Source organism: Lobosporangium transversale, assembly GCF_002105155.1.
Source record: "Lobosporangium transversale strain NRRL 3116 chromosome Unknown BCR41scaffold_39, whole genome shotgun sequence".
In the NCBI taxonomy this organism is placed as follows: Eukaryota; Fungi; Mortierellomycota; class Mortierellomycetes; order Mortierellales; family Mortierellaceae; genus Lobosporangium; species Lobosporangium transversale.
In genome coordinates this window covers 111,057-126,689 of record NW_019029017.1, presented here as the reverse complement: position 1 = coordinate 126,689, position 15,633 = coordinate 111,057, and the positions used below count along the sequence as shown (strand labels likewise).

The window sequence follows — 15,633 nt, the reverse complement described above, 5'->3', positions numbered from 1 at the left end:
GCCTAGGGTCGATGAATTCCTTCGCACCCCTTGAAAGTTGCGTGATACAGAAAGGGAAGGCTTTGTTGGATGGGATGTAATACTCTAATCACACAGAACCACACCACACTTTGGCCTTTGTCAAAAATCCCTTTTGTTTCGTTTCCTTTTTATTTCTTTTTATGAACTCCCTTGCTCCTGCTTTCTTTTTTTTTTTTTCCCCGTTCTCTTCTTCTCATTCTTCTTCTCTCTTTCTTCTTTTTTCTTTATTCTCATTTCTTTTCATTTCTTATATTCAACACATTTTTCATCTACTTTCCTTTGTCATTGTCATAAACACTCTCCCTGCTACCTTCTGCTTCAAGGTTTTGAGTAATTTCATTGGTGTGTGTGTGCTTAATAACCCATCTGAAGTGCTGCGCGACATTGTCAACTTTTTTTTTTTTTTTTTTTCTTTTTTTGGTTTGTTTCTATTTTTTTCCATTGTTCATTTGTCAGTGTTCTGATTTACAGTTTTTTTTTTTTTTTTTTTTTTTTTTTTTTTTTTAAAATAGGCTCCCTCTCTGTGCTTCGTTTTTGCATTCCATTTCTTTTTCTTTTTTCCTCGCCATTTCTTATTTACCTTTGCCATAGTCGAGAAAAAATAAAGACAGGGCATGTCGAATCCAATGTTTGACGACTTTATTGAGCTTGACCTGCTCGACCACTCTGAGACGACTGGTGATTTGTTCTCCTACTATCTGGACACAGCTGCCGGTCTCGATGTTAGCGCCACCGACCTTGAGGCCGCCGCAGCAGCCCTCATTGCATCTCCTGACGATGAATCCGAGCCTTCTATCATGACAATGGACTTGGCTATCAAACAAGAAGACACTACAGACACACAAATTCTTCTTGACCCTTCTCCATTTGATCAACAGTCGCTCAAAATTCCCACTGAGGCTCAAAAACCTTCACTTGCCTTTGGTGATCAGGCATTGACAATGGTCCGGCCTGATCAGCTGACGATCGAGCCCCAGGCTACAACCGTCTCCCTCGACATAATTTCCCTGTCTGTTCCGTCATCGTCGGCTGCAACAGGCTTGACTCAAAGTATGCACGCTATTCACTGGTTATGGGCATAGCCGATCATATCTGTAGTCAAAGCTATCTCTTTTCTGTTGTCATCGTACTAATAACAAATCTCCAATAACGATATTTTAACCTTTTATTTTACAGATGTTGCATCCGTAAACACGCCGATGAAAGCTACATCATCTATAGGAACGAAACGTTCCAGTCCTGAACCCCCATCTGGACTGCGTAAACATGCCAAGACTGAATCTACCTCAAAGTCAAAATCAAATAGCGCGAACTCTCGAAAATCGTCTATTTCTCCTTCAAACTCAACAATAGCCGGTGTTACTACAGCTGCTGTTTCACCTAACACATTAAATACAACTGAATCGTCATCATCATCCAATGCTTCAAGCATTACGTCTGAGTCTACACCCGATTCCCCCGTATCTCCAGTCAACACTACCCTGTCCCCAGCAACACTCCAGTTCTTGCTACAACAGCAGGAAGAAACGCCACTCATCCCTCAGTTATTCACCGGAAAACTCACAAGAGAGGAGATTGAGGAGACATTAGCCCGCTTGCTAGAGTCCACAAAGCATCTGATAGCGACCGCTGAAGAGTCTCCCAAAGTCAAGGATGAGACTCCTGCCTCAGAAGATGACTCGGATGATAATGTCGAAGGTGGTGAGGCTAATGAAGCAGCAATGACAACAACAACAACAGCTTCTGCTGAGCAAACTCATGGTCTCAAGACACAGCCTGGAATAAAAACCGATGATATTCCTTCTTCAACAGATCTGAAGAAAATGACTTCCAAAGAACGTCGTCAGCTTCGCAATAAGATCTCTGCACGTAATTTCAGAGTTAGAAGAAAGGGTAAGTCCTTAGTTCTCGACAATATAAGGTGGTTTTGTCGCTGGGTCAGAGCTTCCATTATGTCTTACTCTTAGCAGATCTAGCTTTGGGAAGGTGCGAACATGCCCTGTATCATATGATGGTCTTTGCGTGCGTGCATCCCAAATGGCCAATCCTCTTCCCCCTCTCTTTTTTTTTTTTTTTTTTTTTTTTTTTTGGCTATAATAGGGAGTACACTGTACAACATTCATGCATGCTGACTTTTATGATTTTTCCCATGATACAAATAGAATACATCTTCACTCTCGAGGGACAAGTGCTCCAACATAAAACGGAGGCAAGGTACCTGCGTGAAGCGGTTACTCTTGTTCAAGAAGAAAATATACGTCTTAAGGGTGAACTCGAGGAGGTCAAGCGCCAATTGGCAGAAAGGAATATTGTTAATAATACAGCTGCTATTAGTACAGTTACCGCCACCGCTGCGCCTGCACCCGACCAAGTAGCGACTACCAGTCCTACTGCGCCCCTTTCCAAGGAAAATCAATCATTATTGACATCAATCCTAAACCGTAGCACCCAAGCATTAAATCCCAGTGCCAAGAGTGGCCTGCCCTTGTCTATGCCTCGACCCCAATCACCAATCCTTACACTCAACCTCCACAAGGATGTGCCTAATTCTTCTTCGGGCAGCACTAGTCAGAACTCATGGAAGGACAAAAATCCAATCATGGTACATACCACTTTGGTACCAGAGATCTGCTTAAGCGATGAGTTCCAACTTGGTGAGAAAATTAAATCCAAGGACAATGACATGGTTGATCGACCGTGGCTGCAATGGAGCGATAAAGTCCAGCCATCATCAAATACCAATCCATTTTGGATGTCAGGAGTTGTGTTCGAGCTGATGACTACATTTGCCAATATGACCTTTATGAGCACCAATTCGAAGCCAGATGTGGCTGTTGTCGAAGAAGTCGTCACTGACGAAGCAAGTTTAGATGAAGACTTGGACTGGGATTTGCAACAGAGTCTTTGGGCTTTAGCACATGCTGAAGATGAGGATGATATGACAGATGAACAGATCCAACTGTTCTATGAGCTGAGTCAGCTGCAGATTTCAGGCAGTCGATCAGAGTTTCCATCGGCAGCACAAGAGGACCCTAATATGATCGATTGGCTCTACGAATCCATGATGGCTCGTCTAGTTGATATGGACCTGCAAAGCAATCAAGACCAGCCCTACTCTGCTCTTTCTGATCCTCATCTGGTATGAGGTCTTGTACAATTTGTGATCTTACGACAAACATTCCATATCTCATTTTCTTTCAGTTGTTAGACTTGTGCCATTTATTCACTCGTTCTTTCTTGTGTATAGCTTTCAAATGTTATCAATCTTTTCGTACATGTATTTCTTATCCTCAGCCCCTCCTGTGCCATATCCACTTCTGACTTTTTATTTTCCTCTTGAGAGCGAAAATTGGTAAAAAAATAATAAAAATAAATAAACTCCTTTGTTTGAAAAGTCGTGGCCTCTTTTCGTACGTCGTTTGTTTTTGTATCTCCCCATGTCGAGCAATCCATGGTGCAGAATCACGGCTGCACCTAATCTGCAAAAATAATGTGTGTTGACCTATGGCTCCGACTTTTTGGTGTATGAAGATTGGAGCAAGACATGGCACTCTCTAACTAACATTCTGACCTAAAGCTTTCGCTTCACGGAAAAAATGCGATATCGAGGTAAAGCCACACAGACACCTCTCGCTCTCATCTTCGGATCGCTTGGGAGGAAGAGACGCGTAGCTGACTCCACATCCGCTTCGTCTATTGTTGCTCACGCTGTTGATTGGGCAAGATTTCTGTGATATAGGCTGAATATGCCCGGAATGTCACAGTAGACTCCAGGACGTGAATAAGTGGGCTAGGAACTGTAATGGAATAAAGGGATCCCATCTATCATGCGGCTATAGAGGCAGATAGCATTATTCGATGTGTAGGTCGCCAATTGGTTGGGCTTCCTCGCTTTTGCATCATGGCACGAATCTATCCCGCTTTTCAGCCTGCTGTGGGTCACAGCCACCCCTGTCCCGACTAAAAGAAAGACAAAACTGTATCTCTTTGTTCTTTTCATTCTCATTCCACTTTTTTTGCAACACATTCCTGGAGTTAAAACACAATAGTTTAATCATCATGTCCGCTCTTACAAATCCTGTCAACTGGATCTTGGCAGCTGTGTTGGGTTACATCTCGTACAATTTCTTTGCAGCCGCAGCAGCACCAGAATTACCCCCACCTCGTCCCAAACTGCCTGCTTTAGTCTTTAAGGAGTATACACCCAAAGAACTCACCGAATTTGATGGTCGAACAGATGACACCAGGATCTTGATCGCTGTTCAGGGCAAAATATTTGACGTGACCCGTGGCAGAAACTTTTATGGCCCAGGTAAAAAAAAAATACTGTAATAAAATACTGTTAATTATAAAAAGAAGCTTTTTTTTCGATTGGAAAGTGGAAGGAGAAGATTGAGTCAGCTTGGATAACTGATGCAGTAAAGCAAACAAAATGAGAAAAAATAACTATTCGCTGCATTGCTTGCTTCTTGGAGATAAAAATGAAAATGTAGCCAAGAAAAATTCTTATCGGAAAAATTTTAAGAGCTTCCCTTTCTAGAAGCTGCAGAAAAGAAAAAAAAAATTCAATCACCAAAAATGCAGCGTGTTTCTTTTCTATTCCCATTGCTCTGTATCTTTTTTTTTTACTCATTCTTTTTGTTTTGATGAGAGTGAAAGCATTCACTAGCAACAAGCATGCTCTCATTAACTATTCCCTTACTACCACTAACTAAACATATTTACATTCTTTCTCTTTCCTTGTTATTGCTAGGTGGTCCCTATGGCAACTTCGCTGGCAGAGATGCATCCCGTGGATTGGCCAAGAACTCGTTTGACAGCGAAATGCTGGTGCCTGTGGATGGGCCTATCGACAAGCTGGAGGACCTGACAGATGACGAGAAGGAAGCTCTCAGTGACTGGGCCATGCATTTCGAGGGCAAATACCAGCATGTGGGTACCCTGGTAGAGAACAAGAACTAGAGAAGGAGCACAAGAGTTTGTTGGCATTTACACCTTTTTTATACCACATGTTACTCTAGATTATTTTCATTTTTTTATTCTTGAGATTGTGGGGTGGGGGGGTATAGTAACAATAAAGTTTAACTCTTTATGTTTACGGAGACAAGATGGATCCCATACTGCTTCGTCTCGTGTTCTCACTACTTCCTCTTGAAACTAATTGTTGATCCTGTTCAGAGACATTGTGTCTTCCCATAACCATGGAGCTGGTGCTTGTTGAGTTTAAGTGTTGGTTCATCATCATAGGGCTTGCACTCCTAGGTCCTATAACCCTCAAACCTGCTTGAAAGGATCTAGATCGGTTGTGAGACGCACCAGATGAAGATCCACCACTAACGTAGCCACCCTCGCCTGCAGACTCATCATCTAATGTTGTCATGGCTCCACCACCTGTTTCGAAATTGGTCCCTGACAATAGACCCGTTGATCGCTGCTTGTAATAGTTGTAGCGCGATGATGATCCGGCTGTGAGGACAGCATGACTTGACTGAGAGTGCGCCATCCCTATTGACGTTGGTGTGGATCCATGAAGTGGTCGTGAGGCATTAGAAAAGGGTGCTGCACTGGCGGACCGAATATGACCCCGTGAATACTCCTGGACCTGCTGTTGAAACTGATTATAGGAACTGGCGTTATGCATTCCTGTTCTAGAGTGGATATGAGTCGGGCGATGATTGATGTATCCGTCACCTTCATCATCGCCATCACCACCACCATCTGCACTCCAGTCTTCGCGTTCGTCTGCAGAGACCATCATCCCAGAATTAGAAGATGAACTGTGACCATTATTCAAAATGGATGACAAGTTCACAGAGGATGAAGGAGCAGATGAGGATCCATCTTGGTTCAACATTTGCTGTTGTTTATATCGTCCCAGAGGCGTTAGAAGAGGACTATGACCAGAAGATGTGGGACTGACGCCGTTATAGCTCCGGGATGTCGTTAGCAAAGATGGTACTGGGGGATCGTCCATCTCCTCTTCAGGAACCCATCCTTGCTTCCAGCCTGCAGATGATATCGATGTAATCACTGGTGCTGCCCCAGAGGGTGACTGCAGATGATCCATTGGTATACCGTGAGGCTGTGGACTGTTATTATTGGCGCTGGAATTAAAGTAATTAGGTGTATTGAGAGTACTGCTATTGCTACCCCACATGCCCATCAGATTTGTTGTAGATCCAGAACGCGCTGTCAGCTCCACAGAAGTTTTGGGTTGCTTTTGGAGCAGGGCTGTGTTAACTACACATCCATCCGGAGACACGTGGCTGCTACCACGTCCATCTTTTTGTATAATCAGTGATTGTGAATCACCCGAGAATCGCTTTTTGTTGATTCTGAAAAACCTTGGTGTGGTCCTGGGTGGCCGGGATGACCCGCCGCCACTACCTCCAGCAGACGATGGGGTAGAATGAGATCGGTGATAGCCAGGCTCAAAGGATCCCGAACCGCCTTCTGGGATAGAACTTAACGCAGACGAACCAAAACTGCCAGCCGGTGTTCCACCATGATGACTAGGTACACTCGACATGGTAATGGTAGTCGAAGCGTTAGAGTTACCATCGTATCCTGCAATCGTAATCGATTCCATCATCTGTTCTGGCTGCCCATTCGTTGTATCGAAGTCATTAGGTTCAGGCCAGATGCGCGAGGTCACAGACCACCAAAAAGATCGTGTGTGGTGCATGATTGAGAGATACATGACTTTAAGACTTGCTCTTGGACTGAATCCGTATCCGTAGGGCGTTCCTGAGCCCATCGCCGTTCCTGATTCCAGCGTGCTGTAATCCACGCCTGAGGAGCCCCGCATTCTACGGAATCTACCAAAGAAAGGTAAGCCGCTGCCTCCAGCACCAGGCGTGAGCCATCTCTTGACGGATTTGGAAGATCTTGATCGATAGACCCAGATAACAGCTAGCGCGAACAAGATGATTGCCAGAAGCATAAAGTGATTGTAATTGTCCAACATTCGTTCTGGGTATGACTCTTCATGTGGTGCCTTATGATCAGGTGGTGGCAAAATCTGTTGTGTTGGTCTTTGTCCTCCTTCATGGGCGCCACCTGATTCTGTGCCCATGTATGGCTCAAGCGAACCAGTCGAAATCAAAACCATTGCTCCTAGAGTCCAAGTGACCTGGATATCCCTGATGGCATTGATACTCTGAAATGGTGGTCTCCAGTTCTTGTTCTTAATCGATTCTTCTGCCTTCTCGAGGACTTCGTTTGACTGCTCTTCGGAGCCGATCGCGCCCTTCTCACCAAACCTAGGCAACCCAAATCCCCCGTGCAGCACATTCGAGAGCCAGGCTGACTTGAAGCACTGCATCTCGAGTCGTTCCTGGGACTGGCTCTGGTATTCGGGCCTTGCTTTGATATCATCCCATTCTGAATTGCAAAATTCAGCTGATTTACGCTCAAACTCTGCATAGTCATAGGCGCCGCCGAGCCCAAGGATATCATGGGATGAATACCAATATTCGGATACACCAATAAAAGTGTTGATATTAAAGTCAATAGGCGGGGTATGCACTCCATTGAATAAACAGGGTATATCGCTACACTCCTTGTCCTTATTAAGCAGGACTTCTACACGTTTCAGGCACTCTGTGAACGACCCTGATCCCATCAAGGGTACGTGCGGCATGGTATGTGTCTCGCTCAACTGCAAGTTCTTGGGTAAACAAGGGTCTTCAATTGTGATTTGAACTCCAGGCTTCTGTGTTTCGAGCCAATCCTTGTTAGTGGAAAGCAGATAGTCTTTGACATAACGCCGCCTAGCTTGATTAGATCCATATCCCAGGAAAGTTGTAACGAAAACGTGATATTCAAGGGTCTGACTATCCAATGTCCTCAGTTTAACCGTAGTTAGATCATTGGCATGCTCCTTTGATGCCTGTGATGATGGTTCGAATGCGATCTGTGTACTGGCACCCCCCATGTCTAAGAAGCCAAGTGTATGTCGATAAGGGGTCGAGTTGTTTTGGTCCGTGCCCGATCCATTATTTGATCCATGCAGATCTACAGAAGGTACCTGTTCGTTTTCCATATCAATATTATCATGTTGTTCTGATCCAGGGACCACAGGTTCGATCATCTTGACACCGCCGTTGTCAAATCCGCCCATCAAATAATTGATTGCAACCCATCCATAGATGCCCTCTTCCTCGCCAGAGATATTCTTGATATGATCCTTGCATTCACCGATATGAAAGCCATAGTTTTCCTTGATGTAACTACAAGAGTTATTAAGGATCTGTTGCCGAACATCATCCTGTACAAGTCGCAATCCAGCTGTAGCAAGAAGATAAATGGGTGTATTCGCAATCTCGGATTCTGGAATCACTTCAAGTGCATGATCCAAGAGTGTCTCGAGGTGTTCCCCCACATCTTCTGGCCGATCCTTGAATTCCGCAATGCCTGGAGAAATATTTAAAAAAGGGAGTAAGAGGAGGAGAAGGTTGTTGAGTGGAAGGAATAGGCATCAGATAAAGATTGATCGTACTCAATATTCTCTTCCATTCACTTCGCCCTATTTTCTCAGCAAAAAAAAAAAAAAAAAAAAAAAAAAAAAGCTCACAGCTGTACCTGGTTCGGTTTTTTTGGACCATTCTGCAGCGTATGGAGATCCGGATTCAACCCCTGGTTCGATCGTAGGTAAGACACCATAGAACTCATGAGCAGGTAATGTTTCTTTTAGATGTTGATGGTTGATCCATGAGTAAATGTAAATCCTGGAACCAGATGAGCCAGCATCGATGACAATGCCAAATTGCCTGTTCTGCAACCACTTTTCTGAATGAAGTGAGCTCATTTGTTATTAAAATGATTATATAATGGTGTGAAGAGATGAGTCTACAGTTGTAACAGTATAGAATTAAAGGGATGCAGTATTAATTTACAAAATGAAGTAAGGAGCAGTATTTTTGAGAGGTGTGAGGCAAGGTGAGAATATCCCAGAATGTGAATGGAGAGAGAGTGTGGGAGTGGGAAAGAGGGAGAGTGTGTGGGCCAGGATGGAGTGGAGCGGAGTGGAGTGGAGTGGAGTGAAGTGGAGTGGAGTGGAGTGAAGTGGAGTGAAGAATGAAATGAGAAAGGGAATGAACCGAGCAAAAAAGCAAGCAAAGCAGGGTACGCTCACTTTGTCGCACTCAAGAGAGATGAAGCATCACACAGGAAAGAAGAGGAGAGGAAGGTGAAGAACAAAAGGAAAAAGAAAAGAAAGATAAAGGATACAAGTATATTGCACACAAACGCTCTTTCCTTCTCACACCTCTTTCTGCTTTTTTTTCTGTGTGCCCTGGCAGTGCAAATCACTCTAAAAATAAAAATCCATAATGAATTTGTTACACATTCAGACATTTAGATCGGTCTTGACTTTTGTCCATCCAAGTGTAACTGTCTGCAAAAGTAAAAAGTAAAAAAGGGCACCATTTCATTATAACCCATTCTCCCCTATTCTCCCCCGTTTTCAAACTTTTTTTTTTTTTTTTTTTTTGACTCTTGACTACAAATGCAAGACGAAACAGCTATTCTCCTTTATTATCCATAACTTGTAAGCTTGTGCATAGATCAAACTTTATGATTTGCATGTTAACAACTCAATAAATGCAATAAACAACTTTTCGCCACAGATCAATTGATGACTGAATCTAATACATCCACGTATAATAATGTCTGTATCAAGGGGAGAGGACCAAGCTTTTTTTTTTTTTTTTGTTTGAATAACTGCAACACGTGCAGAGGACAGGGTCTTGGAGATGTTGCACACTTTGAATGAAAATTATAAAATTATCCGAACGTGCATCAGAAAGGAGACCCTTACTCATGATGTGATGTAAACCCACTGTCATATTGATTATGTCGTGAGACGATGGCATCCAAGCTTCGCGTGTTCATGGATAAACTATTTCGATGTACATGTAACATGTATATGCCATTTGTCCGCCTTTGATCAGGGCATTCTATCTTTCATCACTTCACGGCTAAATCTCTAAACAATCTAAAAATCATGAAAGAATGAAAGGATGAATGGATGATGCTATTTGAAGCAAATCCAATGATTGTTTGTCTTTTATATCTCTCCTTCACTTTTCTCAAGCACCCTCAGTTGTTCTATATCGCACACTCTTACACATCATCCCAATACTCTTTGACTATCTTACCTTACAAAGATATTCTTTCTCTCTTTCTTTATCTACCATGTCTGACATCCGTCCTGAAGAAATCAAGGAAGCTTTCGCTCTGTTCGACCCTCAAAACACTGGCAAGATTGAGCCTAGTGTCTTCTGGGACTTTGTGAATGCAAGCTACAGCTTGAATCCTTTTTTTTTTTTTTTTTTTTTTTTTTTTCGTGTTTTCTTCAACAACCTTCTCAATTGCTTTTTTTTTGTCTTCTTCTATTTAACAGACACTAGGAGATGAAGCACTAAAGGCAACTATCCGAATCCCTACACACAGCCTTGAAATCAAAGAGTTTACAGATCTCATGAATCGCTACAACCAGGATAAGGACAAAGATCCTGAGGAACCCTATCGTCGTGCATTCTATTCGATTAACAAGGATGGTTCAGGATATGTCTCTACTCAGGAGCTCAAAACTGCTTTAGACTCCTTTTTGGGACCAAATGTACTTTCTGAGGTGAGAAAAAACAATAATTATAATATGTACATGTATATGGTAGTAATCATGGTCGAACTATGGCCAAATCAGAATCGGAGGAATTGTTTGTGCGTTGATGAGGTTGGACAATAATGACCGAATATGTCGTCCCTCTGAACCTGCTGACTTTGCTTTTTTAACTTGTTCCTATCATAGGCTGATGTAGACGAGATCATCACAGAAGGCGATGTCTCTGGTGACGGCCGCATCACCCTTGAGGAGTTTCTGAAGGTCATGCATAAGAGTGAAAAGAAGCACCGAGGTGAACATGTCTTGTAATAACAATAATTAACAACCAACAACAACCATGCATGACACATTAAGAAATAAAAAAAAAAAAAAATTAGACATCAATAATTGTGCAAAGGCCCAAACTGTAACGAAGTGTTGTTTACAGTACAGGTCTTTTGTCCTTTTTCCTAATCATTACTTTGATGAAATGAGGCCTCCCTTACCTTCTCACTTTTATAACTTGTCTCTGAAAGATTGAACCTTCATAAAACCAGCATCAGCTCGCTTGGCAATGGTATTCGCAGCTACCTCTCAAAGAAAGAAAGTGGAGAGGAAAACAGAATAGATGCAAAGTTTTGTATTTGGTGTTTTATTTATTTATTTATTTATTAATCCATACCTCTCTTAATACAGTGGCAAGGTTCCCATTAAAGATATACTGGCAAGCATATGGTATGGCCATAATAGGGTAAAGAGCATTGTTGACTTCGGAGGAGCGTAAAGGAATGAACATTATCCTTTTTCCATGTCTGAAACTTTGCAGAACGCGTAAGGGGTTGACAGAGATCTTTCATGTACCAAAATAATAATACTTTTAATGCCATTAACTCATCCTATACTACTTGAAAAGTTGGAAGACACAACCCGTTCGATCTTCTTCAGGTTCTATGTGAATGTCTTAATAGGTGATATGTTATGCTTTGGTATCAATGAGGTTTTTTCAGCTTTTGTTTTTCATTTTATTTTACTATCATGAATGTTTGGTCAAGGTTGAGATTCTCAAACCAGTAAAACAGAGGAATTGTTAGATGTGTCCCTGGAACGCTGAAAACAAAATTGGAAAATCGAATCTGACTTTTTACAAACTATACTTCTGTCCTGCAATTCGACTTAAACAGACTCAACAAAGGATGTACTTCTATGCCCAATAGTCATGGCTGGACCGTATTCGCAACTATAAGCTTATTTCTACCTAGATGAAGTTTGAAGGACCTGGCAGGCCTTACGCTGTAGTGAATAGAAGCTCACATGGCTCGTGTATCCTCCCCCGCCTCTAACCCGACGAGTTTCCCACAGGCACGACCTTAACATGGAATTAACAGATTGACTGCTAAAATTTCTGTCAAATCCATATTTGGATCCTAAATCAAAGGCATATATAGAATCCCACATTCGAGATTCCCTCTTTACTTGGAATATCGATATCCAAAAGCAGTCTCAGCCCGCTTGAGAGTATAAATTAAGCGCCCAAGTCAGCAATTTTTTTGTTCTTTACCCGCTCTAGCTTTTTGGCTAAGATCAAGTGTAGTATCTGTTCTTATTATTCTAATCGAATAATATGGCGATTACGATCGCCAATCGATTATTTTTATTTTTGATACTCGCTAGCCCAGCTCTGGCTCGCTATCTGGGCCGGCACTGGTGTCCTCGGTATTGCACTACCTCCGAGTTGTACGCCGAACCTCTTATATCTCTATATTACTCTCTCTCTTCATCAATAACAAAAAAAATTTCAAAATTAAGTGTTTACTCAAGAAATACATATTTAATTGTGTAATTATGGTTTATCTGTGATCAACTGGATTCATTCAGATGGCATCGTATCGGACCACAAAGTCAATTTGCGGTATTTTGCAACCACGCTTCTCCCAGAGGGTTCCTCTCCATTGCTTAAGAACATCGGGCTCTGGTAAACTCAAAGAACGATGGACGCCGAGCTTCAATCTTTCCAATAATCTGAATCTCTCTAACACCTGCCGCTCAAGTAAGTCCAAATCAAATACCTCCATCTTTTCATTTTGAGGTATAACAGCATTTCCTGCCTTATGATAAATGTAAACTTTGAGTTCATGAAGAAATGGTCCATCATTGAACCCCAACCCTGAAAATAAGCTATAGTTCTCCAGATATCGTTCGATCCTTAAGTTTTCAAGTGCAGGTAGTCGTTGTAGGATCTCGTTCAGGGTGGTACACTCAATATCATTCATTGGGGCATGATGTCCTCCGAGCTCGAGGCTTTTGAGGGTTCTTGCAAATGGGAATAGATTCATCGTCAAGGGTCGCTATAGATAACAGCCCAGAAATTTGAAGCAATAAGTCTCTCTGAAATTACAACAAAAAAGTAAAATAAAGATAATAAAGGACTAAACCACATTACAGCCTGTATAAAAATATACTCCAATTCCTGGAAACATGAAGCTCCGTAAAACCTCTCTAAAGCCTCAGTTGACATGGGTGGGCTTGCGTAAGTCTGGATGGCTAGACGCTTGAACTTATGTCTTACATTAGTTGCCGCATTGGCAACAGGATAAGGCGATGAAGTATCCGTGGTCTCTGTGGTTGAACCAGGACTAGGATTATTTAAACTGGAACAATACTCTGCAAACTCCAGGAGGCCATTCCTGAGCGTCGGCAGCAGATCGGTTCTGAGGCTTGTTAGATAGGGCCGACCTTGAACGAGATCCATGAGTCGTATGCGACCACTTTGATGCTCAATCCAAATTGTAAGACTTTTCAGCTCTTGAAAAATAGCCTGCTTTATATTGAAATTTGTGCTGGTGCTTGGGGTTGTTGTAGAACGGATAGCAGCGTGCTTAGTCAGAGCCTCAGTCCATGCCTCGGTATTGCTCCTCACTTCTAGTTTTTGAAGCCTTGGGAAGAGTTTATCCATACTAACGATTTGCTTCATGGTGATAGTACAGCTCCAAAACTTTAGACTATTCATAGACGGGAAAGATCGCGTAACTGTCATGAACTGGGGCTTCAAATCCATATTTTTAATGTTATGAATATCAGCGTTTTCACTGTTGTCCTCATCAATAACATCGTCGTTCTCAATGTCACCACGCATATCAACAGCAGCAAATGGGATATTCTTGAAATTGAGTTCCTGAAGATCTGGACACGCTTGTAACATACGTGTGAATGCTGACCAGCCTATATACTTGCTTCTATTCTGGATTCTGCTTTCGAGTATAAGCGTTTTTAAAGCCAGTGGACCCATTGTTTTACTTAAATCAATGAGAGTATTTGGCAGCACATTAACCTCCATAGCAGCCATGAATGTAACGGATAGATCTTGGATCATCGGAATATTGACTATGACTTTATGTAGAACACTGCTTTCATTGCCCCAATACTCAATATGGAGTGAAGAAAGGTGTCTCCTCTGTTCGGTGCTTCCCCAGTGTCTGAAGACTGTATCTAGTAGAGCCGTTTGTTTAGGGCAGTCATCTTCATGATGAAGATCCAATTTCAATGCTCGAGTGCGGGGTGCTAAGGAACTGATATCTTGAGGGCAAAAGATCGATGTCGATCGGATATTGTTTATTTCGCCTGAAGAGGAAGTAAATGTCAAGGATGAGATTGAGAGTCGTAGTGATGGTCTAAAGGTGTTGAAGAGGGTCCTAGAGAGGAGGGACAGCGTTCTCAGCTCAAAGGGTCGCAAATACTGACCAACATGAGTTGCCAGTTCTGGGATGGAAAAAACATGGTCAAAGGAAGAAGGGATCGACTCCATGTCATAAACTGTGCGGATGTGAATCAGAATGAGAATAAAAATGATGATGCAATAACAGAAGAGGAATTAGGAGAACTCTTAGTTTCTTCACAGCCCTTCCCAAAGCCTTTCAGCCTTCAATTAGTGCAAAATTGTCAAAAAGGCATTTGGGCACCGCAATGCATACGCCTTTGCCTTGGTCCCCTATCACTGCCATTATTCATGGCTATACCTTTTTTCTTTGCGCGCCTACACATGATTCAACTCGCAACCATAAATCCCGTATTGACTTGCAGCCTTTTGTGGTCGCTGTCATACATTCTCTTTGTCGATCTTTCGGGCATCGAACAAAGAGTTTAGGTTTAGAATAAAAAGGAATGTGCTTATAGCCTGGCTTTCCTATGTACATACTCTCACCCCATTCATCCCACAAACAAACCAGACTGGGACATCAGTATAAGCAGCAAAGGGTATTCGCCACTCTGTATGTCCTTGTCGAAATCACAGTTGAACCATTACTACAGTATCAGGGCTAAAAGTGATCATGAAATACGACTATGCACTCCTGCAAAGCATCATACCACCAGAGTCTACATCCAACGCTGGTCCCAATCCGGTTAATGACCTTCCATATCTTGTGATCAGACGTCCGATATGTGCTGATGGCGGTGATAGTGGCCATAACAAGACTTCCAAAAATCCATCAGGCGTACTTTTAAGACAGACACTAATTCTCTGTAGGAATTATAACAAAAAAAAAAAAAAAAAAAACTAATTCCCTGTAGGACCAATGTAATCTAAACCCAGGAGACATAAAAAAAACCACTGGGCATATCATTTAAATCCATCCATCAAAGCCAAGACCAGGACAGTTTGACTCACAAAAGCAATTTAAATATGGTGGCGAGTTATCCAGGTCAATTGATTACTGTTTGCTCGATGTATTCTCGCCAGACGACGATCAGGAGCTATGCCACAAATATGCGTATTAACTCTTCAGCTCTTAATAACCTGAAAGGTGTGAAGGCTGACCATCGTCGAGACGTTGCTGATTCCAAAAACTCGGATATCTATGATGGCTCTGATATTTTCATATAGAAAATGAATTCTGCGACTGGATTCCAGATATCCATAAACAGGATCTCTGCATCTATCGTCAACATGCAGCAAGTGATCGATTTCTTTTTTAGTTGAACAGCAACATGGTATAGATTGAAGTAAAGTA

At 42.3% G+C, this 15,633-nt stretch overlaps 5 protein-coding genes across 5 annotated transcripts; 3 read left to right on the top strand and 2 right to left on the bottom strand.

The window, feature by feature from the left end:
* Window positions 1-188: 188 nt before the first annotated feature.
* On the top strand, window positions 189-3,412 carry BCR41DRAFT_424596 (hypothetical protein). The gene is made up of 4 exons (XM_022030462.1): window positions 189-363; window positions 534-1,071; window positions 1,198-1,914; window positions 2,184-3,412. Exons 2-4 carry the CDS (start codon window positions 636-638, stop codon window positions 3,164-3,166), a joined length of 2,136 nt encoding a protein of 711 aa, XP_021878208.1. The 5' UTR covers window positions 189-363; window positions 534-635; the 3' UTR covers window positions 3,167-3,412.
* Window positions 3,413-3,969: 557 nt separating this feature from the next.
* BCR41DRAFT_359724 (putative DNA damage response protein) lies at window positions 3,970-5,152 on the top strand. The gene is made up of 2 exons (XM_022025242.1): window positions 3,970-4,333; window positions 4,775-5,152. Exons 1-2 carry the CDS (start codon window positions 4,081-4,083, stop codon window positions 4,981-4,983), a joined length of 462 nt encoding a protein of 153 aa, XP_021878207.1. The 5' UTR covers window positions 3,970-4,080; the 3' UTR covers window positions 4,984-5,152.
* A 1,971-nt stretch (window positions 5,153-7,123) lies between these two features.
* BCR41DRAFT_339941 (nucleoside phosphatase GDA1/CD39) lies at window positions 7,124-8,830 on the bottom strand (the record flags this gene model as incomplete). Its single annotated transcript, XM_022022178.1, has 3 exons — window positions 7,124-8,037; window positions 8,122-8,436; window positions 8,605-8,830. Coding segments are annotated over 3 exons (1,455 nt in total), but the record flags the coding sequence as incomplete, so codon positions are not given.
* Window positions 8,831-10,106: 1,276 nt separating this feature from the next.
* BCR41DRAFT_359721 (hypothetical protein) lies at window positions 10,107-10,996 on the top strand. Its single transcript, XM_022025241.1, has 3 exons — window positions 10,107-10,320; window positions 10,427-10,657; window positions 10,835-10,996. Exons 1-3 carry the CDS (start codon window positions 10,219-10,221, stop codon window positions 10,955-10,957), a joined length of 456 nt encoding a protein of 151 aa, XP_021878205.1. The 5' UTR covers window positions 10,107-10,218; the 3' UTR covers window positions 10,958-10,996.
* A 1,465-nt stretch (window positions 10,997-12,461) lies between these two features.
* On the bottom strand, window positions 12,462-14,500 carry BCR41DRAFT_359720 (hypothetical protein). Its single transcript, XM_022025240.1, has 2 exons — window positions 13,068-14,500; window positions 12,462-12,972 (listed from the first exon to the last, which is right to left on the bottom strand). The coding sequence occupies exons 1-2, from the start codon at window positions 14,427-14,429 to the stop codon at window positions 12,499-12,501; spliced, it is 1,836 nt and encodes a 611-aa protein (XP_021878204.1). The 5' UTR covers window positions 14,430-14,500; the 3' UTR covers window positions 12,462-12,498.
* Window positions 14,501-15,633: the final 1,133 nt, after the last annotated feature.